Source organism: Montipora capricornis, chromosome 2 (genome assembly GCF_036669925.1).
Source record: "Montipora capricornis isolate CH-2021 chromosome 2, ASM3666992v2, whole genome shotgun sequence".
NCBI lineage: Eukaryota > Metazoa > Cnidaria > Anthozoa > Scleractinia > Acroporidae > Montipora > Montipora capricornis.
In genome coordinates this window covers 49,207,009-49,222,008 of record NC_090884.1, presented here as the reverse complement: position 1 = coordinate 49,222,008, position 15,000 = coordinate 49,207,009, and the positions used below count along the sequence as shown (strand labels likewise).

The window sequence follows — 15,000 nt, the reverse complement described above, 5'->3', positions numbered from 1 at the left end:
GTTTAGCAGAGCATACCTCCCTCAAAAATGCCTTGCACTTAGCGTTTACAAATGAAGAGGATGCGTCGACATCCTGCTCTTCATAGAACCTAGTACATAATATACGAACCACTTTAATAAAATATAAGGGCTGATATTCAACTCATTCCGAACAATAAATTTCTTTATAACATATTAAACAATCAATCACATTTATGTTTACTACAGTTTTCATTACTATGTAACCCTTTCACTCCTGCATGTGGCGTTCCCCATTGACGAGTAAAATCGTCTGGTGTTAGACAGAGTAAAATCTGTAAGTCTCAGTGGTCTTTACAGGAGTGAAAGGGTTAATTAATGGGAACATAGTTTTTGAGTGAACCTAGCTGTTGTTAACCCTTTCACTCTTGTGGGGTTCCCCATTGACGAGAAAAATAGTCTGGCGTTAGACAGAGTAAAATCTATAAGTCTGTCTCAGTGGCCCTTACAGGAGTGAAAGGGTTAAACTCATTTGACCCCTGGGAGTGAGAATAATAATAATAATAATGAATAATAATTAGTGATATTTACCCAGGAAGCTCTACTCACCCGAAAGTGGTTTTCAGGGAGGTCCTGCATCCGATTGAATTGGAATTAAGAAGTGTTGGCTTTTAATCTGTCTATAGTCAGGTGAAATGTTGGTTTTTATTCTGTCTTCGTTAATTTCCGTCTAATTTCAGGCGATTTTACTCGTCAGTGGCACGCGGGTTCAGGAGTCAATGGGTTAACAGACCGTATTCAAAAATAGTGGCCAAGAAATTAGCCTTTTGTCTTCATGCTACTCATCCTCACGAGCCTCGTTAGCATGGACAAGGTTCAAAAGAATCTTTGCTCCAAAGTGAGGCTAGCCAGGATGATTAGGTCTATTATCTTATCAACAAACTATGACAACTTACAATGTAAGTTTATCTGAGCAAAAAAAAAAAAATTATAACAAAATGACTGAGTGGAATTCATCTGTACTTTTATTCTGGTCACAAGAACCCACTTTATTTAGTTTAATAAAGCGTTTGCATACCGAACTTGAACTGAATCTAGGGTTAATGCAGCTTCAGGATCTCCTTTTTATATTGCCTCATTTTTTGGGTTGGGTGTTCAGTTTTGTCTGATTCTTCTTCAAAGACCTCTTTTTCACCCACAATACTGGAAAAAGGATGCAGGCTTGAAAGGATTTTCAACTGTGTGCATGCTTGTAACCCACACACAAAATACTTATTAATTTAAAGAACTAGGTTGCGTCAGCTGGTGAATCAAAATTGATGACCAAACTAAAAACATGACTTAAAATAACAAAAACCAGTCAAGAATAAATTTTGTGAGAAGTGTTGACCAATATCTCGAAATCTGTAGCTCATCAGTGACCTACATGTACCCAATTTTTTTGACAATTTAGATCCGTTTCTTCACATTCTTCAAGAAATTTTAAAAAAATGTTCGAGTGGAATCTTTTACAAAAAATATTAAGTCACCGAATTGGTTTTTAAGATATTAAATTTTTCAAAAAAACTGATTTGTAGAGGGTCTTTTATTACTGCTGTAATGTTGCCATGGCAACCGTTGGGGACTCACAATCAACATTACCTGTGAAAAACCTTAAGTTTCAAGCCTCCTTCATTTTCTTTATGGCAAATTAAATATTCAAATAATTTCCTGATTTTTTTTTACAAACCTGCTTTTCACAAGACATCCAAAAGAGAGAACATGTTTCCTCCACTTCAATTTGAGCTCATTATTTGCAGTTAAACAGTCACAGAAGGTCTGCACAAGATGTGGCTGCTGTCTTTCACGAAAGACCAAACCAGAGTTGCTGTAACAAACGTTTGTCTTCTTCCCTTTTTTAAAGTAGGAGCAGTTTGCACAGCAAACAGTTTTTGAGTCTCCCTGAGCTTCAGGTGAAGTGTCTTTTTTTTCATCATCACTTATACGTTCCAAACATTCATTTTGTTCTTCAACATCAGAAGAACTATTACAATGTTCAGAGTACTTGCTTGAGCCACAGGAAGAGCAACTGGTTGAATTAACGCCACAAAGTTCACCATTTTTGCACCTGCCCGAGAAAGATGATGATGCTTTTTCATATGCCAAGGCCAACGAAAACCAATATCGATAGTACCAAGGATGAAGCAATGCACATCTTTGAAGAGCACTTATTTCATCTGATTGATAAAAAATAAAAAATAAAAAATTAAGCAAATTGAATCGAGAAAAATGTTGAAGGTACATGGGACTATACAGGGCATTACTCAATACAGGAATGGAATAGAACGAACTGCAATAAACTGCCATAATGCCAGAACGAGGTGGAATGAACAGCTTATGTGGCAGAATGAACCTGAAAAATGCCAAAATGCAGTGAAAGTTTTTCATGAACATATCGCAAGAGAAGACAGTTCAACAAATATTTTCAATTTGGGGCATACATGTAGGTGTATGGGTGTACATTTCATATACTGTTTCACTATTACACTACCAGTCAAGAAACCTTGAACACTTTGAATTCATTTTATTCTCACTGACAGATCAGTTTGAAAACCACCAACTAATTATTGCTGTTTGTGGTTTAGTTTTAAATTTGTACACCTAATTGGTCTTTTCCTTTTCCTTTCCTTCAAGAATGTTAAAAATAATATTACATGGTTTGTTCCTTTGTCATTCTGGCCCATGCTTAAATCCACTTTGATCTGCTCCAGTCTGATGTCATTCAGGTTTATTCCACTTCATTCCACTGTCATTACTTCCCGCTTTCATATTCTGATACCATTCTTGTTCATTCCATTTAATTCCAGAGTCCTTCCACCTTGTTTTGGCATATTCTGGTTTATTCCATTATTTTCTGTTAGAACTATTGCATTCTTTTGTGTAGTAATGCCTCATCTATACATACATGTACTTTTTGCTGATTATCTAGGTGGACAGTGGTGGGGGTTCAGAAGCTCACGGCATTATAGTTCCTAAACTCCAATGTTCATTCTTCGCCATTCAAATCAGAATTGCATAGCTTGTTGACCAATCTCAGTGGATATAAACCCACTTTTGTTTATGCCTCAACCCGAAAGCCTCCAAGGAGGCTAAAAGCAAGTTGGTCAATACCATTGTTGGGGTTTTGTTCTATCTTGCTTCTTGCACACAATTTACAATACAATGTATTATCATTTTTTATCATTTTAGCCACTTTCATTTCTCGCTTGCTTTACATCTCCTAATCACTGATTCCTTAACAATAATCATCTCTTGTCCTATTCTTGAAATGTGCTTACTTACAGATCCTTATACCTTCAATATTTCCCATGGCACTATATATCTGAGATGATAAGTACAAAAAAGTAGAATCATTTTGGTGGTTATCGTCCTGCAAAGAGAAACAAACATTGTACAGTAATATGCTTAGCAATATGCTTAGCTCCCCTTCTAAACATGTTTTGATTGGTTTGTTGATGTTCAGACATCTGCGCATTGGTGTAAGTGAAAAAGAAGACAAAAAAACCTCTTGGAGCAGAGCAGAGAAACACCTCAAACCTTTTAATAATAGCTTCGGGATTCCAATCTGAGACACACTGGAAGAAGGTCAGCACAGCTTCTCCCCAATAATAAATATTAAAATTATTCATCTTGCAATAAACTTCATGTCCTAACTGATATGTCCAGAAAAGCACCTATTACTAATTAGATGCACGCGAATTTCAAGAAGCATCACAACTTCAACATCACTGTCTCGGAGTACAGACAAATTTATTAACCTCACAAAAAGTCCCCAAAATGCTGCTCCTCAAATGAGGATAAGCTGTTGCATTTATCCTAAGCTAAAAATAACGCTAACCATTACCCTTACCATATTGTTGGAAATAGGTATCACATACACTGTACTTAGACTTAACGAGACACTTTGTGTTGGATGTCAAAATTGAGTGTGAAAATAAAAACTTTCTGGACATACATGTGTAATAATCCACACTGACCTGAATTTCCCCAACAAGCTTTAAGGCATCTTCAAATTTCTCAAGCTTTAATAAGCACATTGCCATTGATTCAGTCAGTTCCCTGGCAAGGACAGAATTGTTTGGGGATAAATACTGCTGTGACTCCTGGTACATACATAAGGCTTCTTTGTATTGATGTCTTTGATATAGCAAATCTCCTTGAAACTTCTTGATGTTCTGTCTCTCCATCTGATCTTCACTTGAACTGCATCTCATAAACCACTGAATAAATAACAAAACCTCAACTCACAAGCAAGCTGATAACTAAAAAATCTTCATATCAGAACAGTACCTTTTTATAGTTTTATTTATAAGTACCTCTGACATTCATTCATTCATTGCTCAAGTTACATAATGGACATTCCATGGTTTAATTGTTTTTAAAAACATTAGGGTTCCAGTCTAATGTCTTTTTTGGTTTGAGAACTAATTAAACATGAAAATGAGCAAAATGAGATTTACGCAAAATATGAGTGTAAAAAAAATATACATATCAGTAAATGGAAAAAGGTGAAGTGATCCTCTGTTCAAAAAATGGAATATTGTTTTTGCAATGATTTGCAGTTTTTGTCAGACTGTTTTGTTAAAATGTGTGAAGAATGCTAAGAGCCTTCTTTCAAACATTTTTAAAATGTCATATACATCTGTTTTCTTTTAGGTCAGTATAAAACGTGGACTGCAGACTTGCAGACCCAGACAGCGGACCAGGTATAAAACAGGAACTGAGTATAAATGAGGAATGCGGACTGGGTATAAAACATGGACCAAGTGTAAAATGTAGACAAGGTATGGAAGAAAGACTGAGTATCAACAAATGGAGTGTATATTAACAAAACTAGGATTGTACTGGCCCAGGAACTGTTTTTAAACAGAAAGCCTTGCTGGGTAAGGCCTCTTACTTACTCCGTGTCAACATTTTGTCACATGCACAGAAATACTCAGTTTACAACATCCACCGGGCTAGAGAAAGTGAGAGTAGAGATCAAATTTTTATCTCAAAATTGTACTTTACCCCATGAGTTTAACACTAGAGGGAGTGCAGAAATTGATTTGGGGAACAACAGAAACATGTTAGGCAATATACTTCACCTCTGTGTATATTTCTAGGCCTCTGACTGTTGCTATCATAGTTTGAGCCAGGATGGCCAGATGGATCCAAAACATATGAAGACTGTCTTGGATCGTCACTTAGTCTTTACTCTTTAAGTCTGCATAAGAGGCTAAAGATGAAGTCAGTAGTGTGTATAAAACATGCATAAAATGGACATGGACTATTATAACAGCTGTTCACTTGGTCGAGTGTTGTTCACAGACGGGCCCGTGCAACACTGAGGTGAACAAAAAGTTGTGTCAATCGCAACAAAACATTTATTTTGCGAATAGGTAAATATCACAATTGCATCTCCCACTGAAGGCCTTCAAATTTCTCAATTTCCAAACAAAAAGCTGGTGATCTGTGAAGCCAATTCCATAAATTACTTTCATGTCTTACCTCAGATAAATACAACATAAAAACGTTTTGCAATTTCAACTAAAACCTTGAGCTATTGATCGTTGTTTTGAGCAGCCTAAAAAAACTCCCTGTCTTATAGCATCACAATTTAACACTACTGTTCAATTCTTGTCGTCAGCCTGTCGACATTTCCTTGCTCTCTCAGTGTTTTGTATTCAGTCCGCGTTTTGTGCTTAGTCCGCAGTCTTCAGTCCGCATTTTATACTCAGTCCGTGTTTCATACCCGGTCCGCAGTCCTCATTTTATGCTGACCAGTTTTCTTTTGAGTTACTGCGAGACAATTGAGGTCAATTACGCCACCAGTGGCCTCCTTGCTGTCACCCAGGACATCTTAACTAAAAGGCCCTTCTCAGGAAGCTTGTTGACTATTTTTCAGGACTGTTGGCCAACAGTTTACCAACAGTTGGCTGACAGATTGTTTTGGGGAGCTGTTCTTGGGGAACTAATATTGCATCACCAAAATTATAGTTTGATTGAAAATGAATTAAGCCTCTTCCACTCTTTGTCTTCCTTACGTCCATGGACCTGTGCATTTTTCAAAAGAATCGACAACAACAGGAATCCCCTCCCCCAAGAATTAACATATACAGTAGGCCACCCATTGATCTTCAGACTCATTAATGCACTGTAAACATGATAAAATTTTTTGTACCGACTGTTCTCGAAGTCACATCTGTGAAACACACAGGAAAAAACCCCACATTTTAAATTTAAAAATGCATGAAAAAGGCTCTAACTAACAGAGGCATTATTCAAGTATATGGAAATAAGTAGCCCTGTATTCTGTAGCTTAATTTTGATCTAATTAACAATTAGACCCGTAGCCCGCAAGCGCGGCTACGGGTCAATAGCCCATAAGTCGAAGCCGAATGGGCTCAACAAACCTCTGGACTGCATTGCTTTGGTCTGTACGTTTCTTGAGTTCTTTCTGTCCTTGAATTTGGTTCTCCAAAGATCTCCTCGTCGAATTCAAACTCAAAACCCTTCATATTGTTGTCAACTTGCCTTCGTTACCGATAAGTAATATGTACGTAGAGGTATACAAGAGTTTACCGGCATATGGGTATGCATTTCATGCAACACTGGTTACACTATCATAAGGGTTAAATGAAGTACCTAGGCCATTTCATTACGTTTACATGAGCTATGTTCTATAATGACTGCAGGCTCAATCTTAGTCGAGAGAGTCAGTCAGTTCAGAGAAGTAAAGTTATAACACTTTTTTTCAATCGAACCAAGATCTAATGGAACGAACTTTTCCCCGATCCAAGCAGAAATCAATCATCAAGAAACATCAGCGTAAAGCACGCCTCTCGCGAAATGCAGACATTTTGGTAAGTTCATGTTTGTTTCATCAAAGGTCGTGCATACAGTAAGGGGCCCAGTTGTCGGCCACTTTTTGTTCAACGTTTATTTTTTGCGCCACAAATGAATCTGAATAAAAAGCAATTGCTTCCAAAGGTAGCTTGATTCCTTGTCTTTCGTCCTGCCGAGTTTTGAGTTTACAGCTACTATATACTGTGAGCAAGTCGAGGTGACACGAAGGTTGGTGAATTTGGTTTCCACGAAAACGTGTTTGTTTACGGCTACTCGAATTACATGGTCTAATTCAAGTTTATATTTTATCCGTATTGGAGGCCCAAATGACCCAATTCTTGGCATGAAGAACGTCGAGTGATAAAGCTTTCTGTTAAATATAAACTTTTCCTGGCCTATTTTATTCTTTGACCTAAATTCACTCCTCAATATTAATTTTCCTTAGCACTTTTGCGTATTTGCCTATTCTCGGCCACCCTGCTCGCCGTCGACAACAATATAAAAAAGCGCTCATATTTTTGTAAGGAGTTTTCTTGTCAAATCATTTGTAAAAGTAAAGTTGTAATGGGGTGGCTGTTTTGACAGTAGATATGAATTAAAACTATGAGTTCTGACTTACCGGACCACGTTTTGAAATACCCAACTCTTTTTTTAGCCTCGCTTGCCGTGGCATGCCATGGAGCAATTAGGAGAAAAACTAGGTGTGGAAAAAAACTTCTTTTCTAACATGAAACAAAGCGTGGTAAGGATACTTTGTGGGCGAAATATCAAACACGAGCCTTATCAGTGACTTAACAACAAAAATTGGTGATAAAGCGTTGTTTATTCTGAGGAATCGAGCACACTCTTTTGTGGCCGAGAACTGGGCTCGCTGGCCGACAACTGGGCCCACGAACGACGCGTCCATTTTCGTTATTACTCTGGAGAAAACAGCGTTGAGCAGTCGATAGCTTTACGTGTGTAAACTGAATGTTGAAGCTAGTTTTCTTTGAAATTTCAAGTCCTTACGGCTATTCCAAGGTAAGAAATGCAAGTTAACGTTTTTTTGTGGCTGAGAACTGGGTCCCATACTGTACAGCGAAGATATCGATGACCGCTCCTATTGATATTAATGATATGTGCCAACCAGAGCCTTACTGGATGCCGAAACAAAGGGTTCTTTTGTTCGGTGGTCGGCAAATTTGAATATCAAAAGAAATTTGACATCAATGTTTGTAAACAGGTATCGTCCCTATGAAGGCTCTTTGGAATATACACATTGAACCATTATTTTGCAATTCTATCAATAGATTTTCCTAGACTATATGCTGTTTCTGAAACGGCTGGCCACTGAATCAAACATCAAGGCACAGGAAGAAAGAACAAATACATTGCAAGCTCAGCATGTGAATGATGTCTTACAGGTGAGACAGCAGAAAATCTAAAGCACTGCATGGATATTTGCAGAATACCCCACAACACCTCACCACTATTGTTTCCCCTAGGCGGCATTCTTTCAAGAATGAGTTGGAATACAAAAGAGTTTGTATCGGCCTTTATACATTTCTTCTTTTGCACTTACATGAGGGCGGCCTGAGAATGAGCTCAGACCAGCCTGACTTCGTCTTGGTTGCTGGGCCGAGACAAGGAACTCTCGTACCGGTCTCATGTAAATGACAACAAATCTCGGACCGGGTCCAGAAATTTCAAGCCCATAAATTATGCTTTTGGGTCAGCGATACATTTATTACACAATTTAAGATATCATAATATCGTTCCGGTTTCATGTAAATGGCTGCAAAAATTTTGTACCGGTACAAGTTCATACTGGTCTGAGTTTGTCCTAGCCTCATGTAAATACCCCCTTTAACCCTTTCCATTTGACAGAACTGACCAGCCATACCGGCCAGCATTTGGAAGGCATAACTCTACAACGCATTACCAAAGCAATACACTTTGAGGATGATATACATGTATACTCCTACAGAAGAATGCCAGAGATTATCATCAAGTGTTCCTTTAAATTCCTGCATTTTCTTTGCAAACTAACAAGTCTGGCCAGCTATACCATACCTAAAATAGGATGTCGTTTTCTGCCAGTTCTGACAAAAAGAAAGCAAACATGACCACAAACATACGGATCCTTTGTGGAATTCATGGTGATACAACTGTAGATCCAAGACAATTATTTTTGTACACACAAATTTAAAAAATAAGGCTGAAACACATGTGATTCACTTACAAACCTTCACATTTGTGGCCAATTATTTGTGTTACTAATACTGAGTGTGGACTGCCTATTTTGGTGTTTCATTGTTGTGGACTTGCCATCCTTAAGAGGCCCTTTCAATTGTCCTTAGAAACCCCTAATTAATTTTATCTGGGAAAATTGAAAGGGACTCTGCTTGTATAAAAGAAAAAAGCGATCTTGCTTGCAGACTGAAACCCAGGTTCAAATCCCAGCATGTGCAGTCCGAAGTCCACTCAGTTTTCCATCCATTTGAGATCAGTTACAGTGTCAGAGCACCAGTATTAATGGCGACAAGTTGTACATGAAATTAGCATTGGCAGTGGCACCCACCCTTGCTGTAACAATATACAGACCGAATGCATAAATGGCGGCCAAAAAAATATTCTTTTGTTTATGTGCTAATTAGACTCACTAGCCTCGTTTGCATGTACAAAATACAAAAGAAATGTTGCTTGAGAGCGAGGCTAGTGAGTATAATTAGCACATAAACAAAAGAATATTTTTTTGGCCGCCATTTATGCATTCGGTCTGTAGAACCATTGAACCATTGCTTTTGACTGCTGTTGGCCTCTAGTCTTGTGACTCCATGGTAATTCACCTGGGTTGGCCCTTGTCTTGGTTTGAACTTGGTAATCTTGGTTGTATTAGTAGCATGCTAATATGGGATAGCCTGCATAACAAGCGTTTCTGTTGGGTTTCAGTGAATTGAGGACTTTCGACCAAGCAAAAAAATGAAGAGATGGGGAGAGGAGGGAAGGAAACACTTGCCCACAAACCCCAACATTCCAAAGAACACCTTTTTCACACTTTTACACCTGTCAGGAACATCTCAAAAAAAACGACCAATGAGAAGAAGCACTTTTCAACAGAAATAAATTATTTTATGTAAATTACTAACATAAAAACAAACACAGCACTTAGTCTAGTGAAACTTGTGAATGCGAAGTACACCTACGTGGAAATGTTGTTTAAACTAGAGAGCTTCAGCACCGGCCAAACCAAGCGATAAGTGCAGCACATGCAGAGCCGATTTCAAATTAAATACGGTATTCCTTAACATAAGCGAGTCTCTCGTGAGATGATGCGGGAATATTTAAGAGTGCCTGTCCTTTAAAATCAAAGATATCGTGGCAAGGTTAGAAATTCGATTTCAATCATATTTTAATGTTGAATAGGTTGGGATGTGACTAAAATCACTCCACTGAGTTTTTTCAGTGAAGTATCCCTTTATTCCAAAGAAAAAGGCAAACAATGAAAATCCATTAAAATGTCATTTGAGGCACTAAATTATTACAAGGGTCTGACAGCCTTGTGTTTAAAGGGAAATCAGGCGACCGCATTTAAAACGATTTTGGGAAATCTTGCGTTGTTCTGGCTTTGCAAACAAAATAATTCAATTTCTAAGGCATACAAAAGAAAGAATAATTCACTTCTAAGATGAAAAACTGACTCATACATGTAGTTCAAGTTCAAGTTCATTAAATGAACTTGAACTTGAACTATTCACACTTATTCAACTACAATATATTCATCTCAAAAAGGCTGCACCAATCAGATCGTCACGTTTGTGGGCGAACGCATTCTTCGAAGTGTTGGGGTTTGCGGGCAAGCATTTCCTTCCCCCCTCTCTTCATTTTTGCTTGGCCAAGACATCGGAAAAGCCTGCTTCTCAATATTTCTCTTCTGTTCCCCACGGAAACGCTTGCTATGCAAGCTAAATATGGGATGAATTTCAGTTATTGCATCTCTGCTTGTTTAGTAATAATAGATGCTCATGGTTTGTTTTATCTTTTCTAGAATGTGTTAAAAAGTTGCAAGGGGTGAAAGGATGGAAGCTTAACTGCATCAAATTATAGATATCAGAAATCAATGTCTTGTAAATACATTGTACCTTTGTAAAAAGCTTCAGGAATGATTGTAAACTATACATTGTTAGGGGATGAATGAAAAATTTTCAGGATTTGTAAATAATAACATTATTGAAATTCATTGTAGTGATTTTTTGAATTCTTATTAAAAGAAACCAGTTCACCAGTGCACTTTTATTCAGGCTGTGTGGTGGAGTCTTTCCCAGTCATCTCATGTATACGACCCATTGACCATGGTGTTTGTGTCCTAAAGCACAGAATAATGATCATTCCATTCTCACCTGAAATCATTTGCACCATTGTTGTTTGCAATTCTACAACGAATTATCCAAATCCTTTATTTTAAGGTCCTATCCAAATTCAGGGATAATCGGACCCTGAGGCTTTCATAAAGGCAAGCCATTTTTAACCCTTTGCTAAATGGTGTTAGGACATAGGACCAAGCATAGGACACAAAAAGAGGAACAGCACCTTTTACAATGTAAGAGGCAAAATGTAAATTGCTTGCATATTTGTGTGGAGTTAGTAAACAAGACAGTGATTTTGAACTAAACCATAAAATGAGTTATAAGGCTCCAAATGTACTCAGTTGAATGGAATAATCTAATAAAAGGTGACCAAACTGACCACTGTAAGCCATTTATTATGATAATTTGTTCATTCAATATTTTCTGTCTTCTCTTTTTTTTCAAGTCTGTAGCAAGGGATGTACACATTATTTTGTTATAGTGAAGTGATAATGGGATGTTGTACTTCTCACTCCCTCTTTCCTTTTTGAGATGAAAGGACTCCTAGACTTAAGTCCTATGAAAGACTCTATTTCCATGACTGCCAATGTCAGTAATCGGGCACTAAAGATTTATGAAAAATCTTTTGAAACACAGACAATTATTTATTTTTATCACTAGATGGCATCAAAACATTTCAAATTATGCAATCCTTCAGACAGTATAATACTTTCACTGAAAGTGGTCATGAACTGACTGTGTCAAATTAAACTGTCATTTGGGAGTAGTGATGGAAGTACAGAGTCCACTCTGTTGCACCAGAAGTTTGCACATGTGCTGTGATACTGACGACCGCCATATGTCAGTTTGCCATCCCCATTTTTTGATGAACCTGCCGTCACTTTGTCCACATTTAACAGACAAATCCCACATGCCACACTGCCATCTTCAGAAGCTGTAACATGATGAAGACTGAAATCCATACTGGTTTGGGAAGGCTGATAAGAAAACAACAGTGATGTAAGCACTTACCAAGTTAACTGTCAGGGAGATCACTCTTAAAACCTTGTTTATGTTAGGCTGTTAAATGCCAAGTGAGCAATTTGAAGTGTTAATACTAGCTGTTACAAGACTTCAATAGAAGTCAAAAGAAGTCTGGTATTCTGCGATCTGTACCTCATTAAGAGGGTTTCAGTTAAAAGCAAGTTCATAACACTTACCAGAATATTTGAACCAGAAAGAAAGGCTGAAATGCCCTTCCAAGTCCTGTTGATTTCTTGTTGGATATCTTGAAGCTTTTTGTTATTTGGAGCTACAATAATTTTGAGGGAGAGATGAGAGAATACCATTGGAACAATTATTTTGAAACGATGAATAATGCAATCATAACAATAATATTATGGTTGCATAAGTATGAAAGATTTATTAAGTCAATCCTTATACATGTTAACTGTATGTGAGATATGCTACAGCTGGATTCTCTGTTTTGAGAATATTAAAATGAAAATCAATGATTGACTTACATTAATGTTACCACATTTTGCCTTCTGTTTTTGTCGGAGGGAAATACTGTAGGCTAGCCCGGGGGGGGGGGGGGGACTTCCATATTATGAAACAGACGAGGATCCTCGTCGTCTCGCTTCAGGGTGTAAATTTTGGATATTGGTCTCGCTTAGGGTGTTCCAGGCAAAGCGCCAATATTTTAAGTCACCAAGGTCTCGTTTAGGGTTCCGCAAAGAAACACAGAATTACACGAAGAGAAACAGAAGTCAAATTTTCTTTTTAACTTGTTTTTAGAGGTCAAAATTTCCTTAAGCCACGCCCAGATTAGTGTCCTTTAGGGGTCACAAAAAGCTTGAGCCATGCCCAGATGGTCTCCTTTAGGGGTTAAATTCAAAATTTCCGACGAGCATCCCCATCTGTTCCATATGGAAGTCCCCCCCCCCCCCCCATTGTGAATGATTTAGTATTGATTTGGATATTCAAAAGAGGTTCACACCACTTCTTTAACTTTCAGGAAATAGATCAATAGCAAAAAGAGAGCTTTCACAGCTACAGTTACTTGATTTATTTTTATATGCTTTTACCTGATTTATTTATTGATGCCTTTATCCTCAAAGTGACTCTATAAATCTCAACTATAGCTGCAAGAAAAACATTTACATTATTAATTATGTTTGGTGATATTGTCAAGAGTGAAACTTATCTCTGCCTTTGTTTGCTCATTGACCGATTTGAATGCTTGGTTTATAACTTCCCTTTCCACTAAATTACCTCTTTTCTGCAATGTTACCAAAAAAGTGTGATATGGTATATAAACCATGTCAAAGGTTTCTCGTTCTATAAGTATTTGAATGACAAATTGACCTGTAATCTGGGCCTGTGTTTTATCACATAAATTATTTATCTTGAAGAAAGCAGCTTGTACATGTTTTACTCAGGAGCTCTGGAAATACTGCTAAATGTGAGAAAAGCAGAATTCCTTCATCCCCTAATACCTGAAAAATATGTTGTCCCTTGCTTGGACTCCAGCACTTCTTCTTTTACAGACTGCTCTGCAATTTTCTGAATGGCCAATGTAGCAGTTGCTAAGGTTAAGAGACAACTGTTTAGACAGCGACTCCAAGCATGGGCATGTTGATCCATATCCTAATTTTCAGAAACAAATAACTAGTCTTTAGTTTGATCCAAAAAAGTTCCTGCTTCTAAAGATGTTAACTTTAAGACAGTAAAGTAATCTTAATAATGTCTTCATCAGTTGAAAGGTTTATTTCATTTGTCTGTACTAGTTTGGTTGCCATGAACCTTAAAATGTTGTGCAGTAAAAATTCAGGTCCCAGTTGTTCAAAGCTCTATTATTGTGATAAGTTAATCCTGGATTACTGGAAACTGGCATTGTAGTTAATTTACTGATCAAAAACAATTTTCACAAGACTTAGACTTTTGTTAACCTACTTCAGCATAAAACTACATGGTTAAGGCTTTTTTGGCCAGCAAAATTCAAGCCTTTGGTTAGTATTTGGTCATGGATTAGTATTACTCAGCATCCAAGCACTGAACTGATCAATATAATAATACTTGAAGGAAAAACAAGTTATGTTTTCAACAGTGATATGGCCAGAATTGAATGTAGGAGCAAGGATGGCACAGTCAGTTAGTGCGTGACCTTGGTGCAAGAGGTCCTGAAATCGATTCCCGGATCTCGCATCTTTGTTTCGACTTCTTTCCTTTCCGTGTAGCTAAGTAGCTTTAAATACCTGTAAAACAGAGCACTGATGGAGAGGGGGGAGTAAAATGAGCGCACCGTTGACCTCAGGTTTGTCAGTTGAATTACTGTTACGAGTTATCGACGTTAAATATGGTTACTTTACTTTTTACTTTTGTAGTAGCCGCGTATATTTAAAAGGTACCCACCCCAGACTCGTGTGATAGGAACTTGTAACGCTCTGTTGGCTCCAGAGAAACAGCATTGATGAGAGAGTCACTGGCCTTGCTAGTTAGGTTGGGCTGACATTTATTCACAGCTGAGGTTGATCCTGTAACAAAGGAGTCAAATGCTCCAAATTTATTACTGGAATTTAAGTCACATTCAGGCTGAGGTGTGCGAGCATCAAAGCTTTCAAATGTACTAAAATCTCCAAAATCTTGATTAAGATCTTCCTTTAAGTTAGCAGTTTGAGAGTTACCAGCCACGCCAGAAGTTACACTTAAATTCTGAACATCCTCTGTAGACTTAAAAGCACCAAAATCACTCTCCTTGGAGGATTTAATTTGGTCGGATACTTCAAAGCCTCCAAAGTCCGCAAACTTATCATCATTTGTTTGGTCCTCTGTTGTTGCTGGGTTTGAG

General features: G+C 37.7%; 3 protein-coding genes across 6 annotated transcripts in view; 1 reads left to right on the top strand and 2 right to left on the bottom strand.

Moving 5' to 3' along the window:
* The window catches only part of LOC138025396 (uncharacterized), a 7,836-nt gene extending 1,226 nt beyond the window's left edge, over nt 1–6,610 (bottom strand). The window contains exons 1-5 of one of the 4 annotated variants that reach the window (XM_068872621.1): nt 6,393–6,610; nt 3,975–4,217; nt 3,280–3,367; nt 1,688–2,174; nt 17–89 (exon numbers count right to left, since the gene is read on the bottom strand). In XM_068872621.1, the coding sequence (XP_068728722.1) occupies nt 17–89; nt 1,688–2,174; nt 3,280–3,367; nt 3,975–4,217; nt 6,393–6,497 (996 nt within the window). In that variant the 5' untranslated portion in view covers nt 6,498–6,610. Of the gene's footprint in view, nt 90–1,687; nt 2,175–3,279; nt 3,368–3,974; nt 4,218–6,392 lie in introns of all 4 variants that reach the window. The other 3 variants (XM_068872614.1, XM_068872628.1, XR_011127167.1) reach the window with 3 other exon arrangements.
* Nucleotides 6,611–6,673: 63 nt separating this feature from the next.
* Nucleotides 6,674–11,090, top strand: LOC138025417 (centromere protein W-like). Its single transcript, XM_068872636.1, has 3 exons — nt 6,674–6,842; nt 8,115–8,228; nt 10,853–11,090. The coding sequence occupies exons 1-3, from the start codon at nt 6,753–6,755 to the stop codon at nt 10,877–10,879; spliced, it is 231 nt and encodes a 76-aa protein (XP_068728737.1). The 5' UTR covers nt 6,674–6,752; the 3' UTR covers nt 10,880–11,090.
* Nucleotides 11,091–11,546: 456 nt separating this feature from the next.
* Nucleotides 11,547–15,000, bottom strand: part of LOC138025374 (synergin gamma-like) — a 26,985-nt gene continuing 23,531 nt past the window's right edge. Inside the window, exons 9-13 of the mRNA XM_068872595.1 lie at nt 14,565–15,000; nt 13,649–13,799; nt 13,238–13,294; nt 12,371–12,462; nt 11,547–12,148 (exon numbers count right to left, since the gene is read on the bottom strand). The exon at nt 14,565–15,000 is cut by the window's right edge and continues 878 nt beyond it. Of these exons, the coding sequence (XP_068728696.1) occupies nt 11,912–12,148; nt 12,371–12,462; nt 13,238–13,294; nt 13,649–13,799; nt 14,565–15,000 (973 nt within the window). The 3' untranslated portion in view covers nt 11,547–11,911. The remainder of the gene's footprint in view (nt 12,149–12,370; nt 12,463–13,237; nt 13,295–13,648; nt 13,800–14,564) is intronic.